We start from the raw sequence: 7575 nt of genomic DNA on the forward strand, positions 1-7575 counted from the left end.
TTAAGCCAGCTCGAAACGGTTCAATTTCACACTTATTTTTTTTACTGGTTTCTCAGGGCTAATAAATATGAAATCAAATATGCTCAAGTTATTCTGTTGAGATTTGGCCGTGCATCTGGTTGAATTATAAATCCTCTAAAAAGTGGCGTTACTTTTAGTAAAAATATTCCTAGGTGTCAGCAAAAAGATGTAACTGATGTAATTCAAATGAAAGCTATGAAACTTTCTGATAGATACTTAGGCGTACCACTTTTTCTCAATGGATCTAAAATTACTACATTTCAACCATTCATAGATCAAATGCATCATAAGCTAGAAGGCGGTAGAGATATCAGATCCAGGCTGTTTTAAACGTTGTAGCTTTGTATCGAATACCTCTTTTTTTCTTTCTCATATCGAATACTACTATTAGACAATTGAGTGTCTACAACATCGCTACTGGTGAGGACATCAGTCGAAACATAAAGGTTTGAACCCTTAAACTTGGTATAAGCTCGGTCTACCTAAAATTTTGGGGAGGTTTAAGGCTTAAAATTTTGGAAAAGTTCAATTTGGCTCTTTTAACCAAAATGGCTTTAAAATTAGTTACTCAACCTGATATTTTGTTGCCTAGAGTTCTTAAATCTAAGTAATTCCCGAAATATAAACCTTTTGCATACTAATCTTAGGATAAAAATGTACTTGGATATGGAACAAACTACGTAAAGGTCTGAATATTGTCAAGAAATATCACATATGAGAGGTTGTTTCAGGAGAAGATATCATCATTTTGCAAGATAGATGGACTGAGTCTGAATCTCAGCTTCTTCAAAAGCCTATTGATTACCATTTACAAGATAATAACCAGGTTTCTCAACTGATTAACCACTATAATGTTAAAAGTGATGATTTAGCTTTAGCTAAACTGTTTAGTCAAGATCAAACAAATATCATTTATAAGATTGAAATTCCTGTTGTAGGTACTGATGCAATTAAATGGTCTCCAACCACTTATGGGTATTTTACAAATAAATACACTTATTCAGCTTTACTTAAAAATCAATATAATTCTTCACAGCAAGAGCAAAGACAATGGCTTAACGTTTGTCTTATGGATGTTCTTCCTAAATTTAAACTTTTCATTTGGAAGTTTCTTAAGAATATATTGCCTTTAGAATTTTATTTAAATAAATTTAGAATTGTCTCTAACATGGTGTTCTCTATATGAATTAGCTGATGAAAATTTAAATCACATATTTCATCAATGTGATTTTGCTAGAGCAATACGTTTTGCTCTCTGCTCACAGGTGCTTTCTGTGCTTACCTCTTTTCATAGTATGAGATAGGATAATGATTGGTTTTCTTCTCAACTTATACCTAAATTGAATGATATAATATATGGACTTTATATTATAGTCATGTGACAGATCTAGAAGGCTAGCTATAAATCTAGTGTTGAACATGTGAAATAACAACCTTTAGTTGCAATCTCTGTAACATTTTTTTATAAGCATTTAACTACCACTTCCTTAGCTGTTTCAACTAATTCACATCCTTTCCTCTTAAAGTCTGCAGACTTGTCTAAACATAATGATTATTCACTAATTTTTGTGGATGCTTCTATGGGATATGTTATAGGCTGCAGAGCTTTCTGGTATAAACCCAATAAAATCTTTGAAGGAGCATAATGTTGGACCATGAATACACCTCCAGTGATAGTGGCTGAAGCACAATCCCTCTTTCATGCTATGGAGTGGGCTCAACAAAAACAACTACAACATATCATTTTTTTTCCTGATAACCAAGCTCCGGTGAATAATATGAGTGGTGCAACATCTTATATTTGCTGGACAAAATTTTCATATGTGATTGTAAAAACGACATATTTGTTAATTTCAAACCATTCTGTAAATATCTCTGTAGGAAACTTAATAGAACATCAGGTGTTCTAGTTTATCTCGAAAGTCTAATGTGATAAAAAATGGGAACTATAGCCTTTTGCCAATATTTCTGGATGACTTCTAGTTATGTTTAATACAAATCTGCTGCCTAATAGATGATATTTTGTGCCTATGGAAAAACTTGTGAAAAAAGGCATACATTAGTTGTTCATATGTTTCAATTGACTTAGAAGTCAAACTATATCGCCAAGATTTGGCTTTGTCTCTCAGGGAAAAAAGAAATAACCTAAGTTTCAATGCTTCATCATCTAGGTCTTTAAATCTGATATTACTACAGATTTCCTCATAATCCTAATATGGAAGGGGTTTTCATTTATTTTCTTTAAAAATACATATGCTCCCAGGTTTCAGTTCATAGCTTGCTTTAGTATCAGCTAACTTGATCCATGATGAACGAGTGATCCTAGTTGAATTCAACAAAGCTTTTAAAGTTGCCATTTCCGTCACTATCAAAAGACTAGGAGTAACCTCTTCACACCATGTTAAGCTTTCAAAATTAAAGTTTCCAAAAACATGGCTCTCTAGATAAGGTCTTCGAGATCCTCGTTTACAGGAGTAGAACTACTAGGCTTTTCACTAATCAAACAACTTAGAATGTATATTTTCCAAGATCGTTCAATAATGGTCTCGGATGGCTTTGACATACACTAAAAAAAAATAAAAAAAAATCCTAATTGAAAGGAAAGTCTAAACAAACTTTAGATAAGATCCTCACGGTAACTAAAGCGTTTGTCTTTTCTGTGGTATTGTGTTTGGAATTTTCAGTGTAATTTGTAGTCACTTCATTTAAGCAAGCGACAGGATTTGGTTCGCGGAACCATATACAAATCCAGCCTTAGGATGCCAGTTGTCTAAATGATGCCGTATTCGTACTAATTCGAACAACATGCAAGAGTTTGGGGGCAGAAGACAGGATGGAGGAAAAGTTGAAAGTTCGATACTTAAATTTGTTGATCTTCAACTATGACTGCGATGGGCACCCTCAACAGCTTGGAATGATGGGGTACATCTGAAAATTCCATAGACGTGGTCGTGGACTGTACTCCAAAGCCCGATAATTTTAATAGCCCAAAACCGATTAATAAGCCTGCCTGTGAAAAATCCCCAAAATAATAAATAGAGAGAGAAAACAAGTCTTCAATCCAAGTTCTAAAAGACTCCGAAAGAGAAAATTTCTAGGGTTTTGTTTGTAAACGAGAGAGTAAAGAAAAAAACCATGGAAGGCGATGACGAAACAACCTCAGTAACAATGATAGATGATGAAATATACAGTAATGGTGGTGGTGAAGATAAACGAAGTAAACCTAATTTGAGTAGTGAATTACTAGATGTAGAAGTATATGCAGGTTTATACAGCGGCAGAACAAAAGTAACAAGACTTATGTTCGTTGCTGATAGATGTGGTAATCAAGTCATGAAGTTAGATGCACTGAGAATGGCTTATGATGAGATTAAAAAGGGCGAGAATACTAATCTGTTTAAAGAAGTTGTTGAAAAGATTGATGGGAAGTTGGGGAGCGAGTATTGTTTAGATCAGAGCTGGGTTGATAGTGTTGATCGCAAGGCGGAAGTCAGAAAGGAGAAGCTTGAGAGTGAACTGAATGCCTACAGGGTATGGTTTCTTGATTTTTTTTTAGGTTTTTTTTGGTACTGTTTTATCTTATGTTTTAGTTGTTACTGTGTGTTTGTGTTGATGTTGATGAGATTTTGTTTGGTGACGTTGTTGCTGAATATTCTGATTTTGATGTTGACACTGTTAGGAAATATATGGTATGATTTTGTAAGTGAGGCTTTAGGTTTGGTGAATTAGTTGTTGTGATGTCTGTGTTGCTTGATTTTGTAATTAGGTCACTTTGTTGACAAAGAATCTGATTGTCACCTCATGTTATATGAGGATGATTAGGTTTAAGGGTTAGTGACTTCACATTGCATCTAATTGGATGTATGGTGTTGTTTATTTGTATCTTCTCTAGTGTTGTTTATTTGTATGGTTTAATAAGAGCATGTCCTATGTTGGGAAAAAGTTGTTTAATGTGGTGATTAAACATGGAGTTCACTTTTATTGCTGTGATTTGTTTTTTGTGTTTTGCATCCTTGTTATTCGATAACATGGATAGGAAATTGTTTGTTTCTTTTTTAAATTTTAAGCTTCGTTTACAAAATCGATAATATGGAGGCTAAATAAGAATATTCACCAACATCTCTGCTAGTTTTGTTAATCATTATGGGTTAATTAGAGCATTCCCTGTGTTGGGAAGTATGTCCTTACGAATTGAGTGTTAATGAAACATGTATGAGCTATTCAAATGTGAACCAGTGGACACCACACGTAGACTGAGCTTATATAGGTTTGGGTAACTTGAGTTACAATGCTCTTGATTTTTGTTCAAAATGTTATTGCTGTAATTGTTCCTTGTATTACGATTACCTGTTGGAAAAAGAACTTTGTTTATGTTGTATGTTTTCTTGGTTGGCTGATTATTTCAAGAATGATGAAAGAAGAATCAAATGAGATACACAATTGATGTTCTTTCTTTTGTTCCTTTACTTTACTCATTGTGACCTTGCATTTTGTGTCAAATGTTTCTTTCCAGACAAATTTGATCAAAGAGAGCATCAGAATGGGATACAATGATTTTGGAGACTTTTACTATTCCCATGGGCATCTCGGCGATGCATTCAAGAATTATGCCCGTACTCGTGATTACTGTACCACTTCAAAGCACATCTTACAGATGTGTCTGAATGCAATTTTGGTTAGTATTGAGATGGGCCAGTTCACACATGTTGCAACTTATGTTAGTAAAGCAGAGCAGACTCCAGATGCTCTGGACCCTGTTGCAATTGCAAAGCTGCGGTGTGCGGCTGGGCTAGCTCACCTGGAGAGTAAAAAGTATAAACTTGCTGCACGCAAGGTTTGTTTTCCGTTCCATTTTGTTCTTCAACCTTTATTAGACATATGGTAAGGTGCTGGTCAGGATATAGTTTCTTTAACTTGTACAGTATTGCATGATATAGAGGGATTAGCATATTAATGCATATTACTATCTTAGTCTCTTTGCTGACATAAGTAGATATGCTATTATATTTTTGATGGACTCATCCATAACCTTTATATATTTTGATCAATAACATAAGGGAAACATGGTGAGTATATGAGTACGCCATAAACACTATGCCTATGCCATAAAAAAATGACTTTTGTAGCAAATGTAGTTATACTTTTGCTTCTCTTTATGTCTGCATGGGTTTATCTTTCACTATATCACCATACCATTTAATTCATTATCTCTATTTGCAGTTCCTAGAAACAGGTCCAGAATTGGGAAGTACCTATACAGAAGTTATAGCACCTCAAGATGTGGCGACTTATGGTGGACTATGTGCACTTGCCAGCTTCGACAGGGCCGAGTTAAAGGCACACACCTAACCTTCTTCTGTAATATAAATACGGAGATTTGAACAGGTTATATTTACCTCTTGATGATTTGTTTTGCAGAGGAAGGTGATTGATAATTTCAACTTCCGAAATTTCTTGGAGCTAGTACCTGAAGTAAGGGAAATTATTAATGATTTCTACTCGAGGTAGATTTATATGATTTGGTTCTAATCTTTTTGTCTCCACCTTCTTTACTTCTTTAAAGACCTCTTGGAGCTAGTACCTGAAGTAAGGGAAATTATTAACTTTTGTTGTTTTCTTAAGTAGTTTCTTCAACCTTCTTTGATTTACATTTTTTTACTATCTTGAGTTTTCGTCACTGACATGTTTTCCCTCATTGCAGCCGCTATGCTTCCTGCCTTGAGTTTCTTGAAAATCTCAAAGCCAATCTATTGCTGGACATTCATTTACATGACCATGTCGAGACATTGTACAGTCAAATCCGTCACAAAGCTCTCATCCAATATACTCATCCATTTGTGTCTGTTGATCTTCGAATGATGGCTGATGCCTTTAAAACTGATGTTTCCGGGCTAGAGAAAGAACTGGAAGCTTTAATTACCGACAACCAGATTCAGGTATTTTTCAACTAATAATTCCTGATTCTCTTTGAATCTCAGTACATATGCTTCTATTTTGTTTTCTTTCTAGAGTTGTTAGTTTTTGAAGCTTTGATTCTCTTCTGCCAGTTTTTTTTATCTATATCTCATGCTTCTGCTTGATATATACAGGCCCGCATCGACTCTCACAACAAGATACTATATGCACGGCACGCTGATCAAAGGAATTCGACTTTCAAAAATGTTTTACAAAGTGGTGACGAATTTGATCGTGATGTAAAATCAATGCTGCTGAGAGCCAACGTTCTGAAGTTTGACACCGGCAGTCACCACAGGCATCCACATCACAGAAAATTTTAAACAATTAGTTGCGTGATCTTAGTGCATTCTGATATGCTGTACATGGTCGACTTGGCTGGCCTTTTGAGTGGAGCCTCTGGATGTTCAAAACCCTAACAGATAGTTGCTTGCGTACATTAAGCCTTTTGGTATCCTATTGTTGGGATCATGTTTATAGTCGGGTTCTTTGGATTACTGTAAACTTTAACTTGTTTTGTTTTACAGTAGAGGTTTCTTTTTTCAAAAAGCACACTTTTATATTATTACATTAAGCTGAGTTTGCATCCATAGATGAGTGAGGTACAAAGCATGTTAAAGGATCAGTGCACCACTCACATAATCTAGAAGAGCAGCTTTGCTGTAGCGATCTTCTAGACTGTATTGTACAAAGATGCTGTTGGTGGCGTACCTAATTTCTTGGATAGAGTGGGCTTACCCAAAAGGCCTTCGAGGTGTGGGACTAAATTTGTAGTTCTTCCAGCTGTGCTTGCTCTGCCATACTTTTAGAGGTTGGTCATGATAGGATGTGCAGGTCTTGCATCCCTCTCTCCGACCACAAGTGTGATATACCAAATTTAGTGGCATGAATTGTTTCCGTTCCATTCTAGGCCTCTGGTATAGGAGATGCAAATTGCAAAACTCTCTAAAATTTCTTTCTGGTGCATTTTCCTGGAGTTAGCTCCTTACACCGTTATGGTGGCATGTAAAAAAGTTGCGTTCTCATTATTGGACAAAAAAACCACATTCCTTCCAACGACTACCATGGGTTAGAGCAACTGCAATGGACGAGTAAACCTATAATTATGATCCAGGGACGAGACGCAACGGGACGGAGTAAAGACTAAAATCTGGACCAAAACCAAATTACAGACCATATTTGGTCTGAGACCAAGACCAAAACTATATATAGTGGAGCGGAGGTATAATCACCGTTTGGCATCGGGCGTATATATAATCTACGCCTGTTGTGAAACGTAAGTAAAGTCACCGCCCCATAAAGAGGCGTGTATATAAGTTACGCCCGGTTCAGGCGTTGATAAAATGTTCGCCCGTTGGGACGTTGATAAAGTTTACGCCCCACGTCAGGCGTTAATAAAATGAACGCCCCATTCAGACGAAGATTATACAAACGCCCCAGCCCGGCGTTGATATTCTTAACGCCCCACGTCAGGCGTTGATAAAGTGTACGCCCCACGCCAGGCGTTGATAAAGTGTACGTCCCATTCAGGCGTTGATATAGTTAACGCCTCACGCCAGGCGTTTATATAGTTAACGCCCCAGACAGGCGGTGATATAA

General features: G+C 36.2%; 1 protein-coding gene across 1 annotated transcript; it reads left to right on the forward strand.

The window, feature by feature from the left end:
• The first annotated feature begins 3072 nt into the window (after positions 1–3072).
• Positions 3073–6566, forward strand: LOC113274850 (COP9 signalosome complex subunit 1-like). Its single transcript, XM_026524255.1, has 6 exons — positions 3073–3552; positions 4535–4855; positions 5242–5358; positions 5440–5525; positions 5723–5957; positions 6111–6566. The coding sequence occupies exons 1-6, from the start codon at positions 3157–3159 to the stop codon at positions 6297–6299; spliced, it is 1344 nt and encodes a 447-aa protein (XP_026380040.1). The 5' UTR covers positions 3073–3156; the 3' UTR covers positions 6300–6566.
• Positions 6567–7575: the final 1009 nt, after the last annotated feature.

The sequence above is a fragment of the Papaver somniferum genome, chromosome 4 (genome assembly GCF_003573695.1).
Source record: "Papaver somniferum cultivar HN1 chromosome 4, ASM357369v1, whole genome shotgun sequence".
Taxonomy (NCBI): domain Eukaryota; kingdom Viridiplantae; phylum Streptophyta; class Magnoliopsida; order Ranunculales; family Papaveraceae; genus Papaver; species Papaver somniferum.

Bases quoted from the DNA above. Each gene is read 5' to 3' on its own strand.
- LOC113274850 (XM_026524255.1), top strand. From the start codon at position 3,157: ATGGAAGGCGATGACGAAACAACCTCAGTAACAATGATAGATGATGAA. The intron at 5,359-5,439 runs GCACACACCTAA...TTTGTTTTGCAG, and splicing joins TCGACAGGGCCGAGTTAAAG to AGGAAGGTGATTGATAATTT. The intron at 5,526-5,722 runs GTAGATTTATAT...CCCTCATTGCAG, and splicing joins ATTAATGATTTCTACTCGAG to CCGCTATGCTTCCTGCCTTG.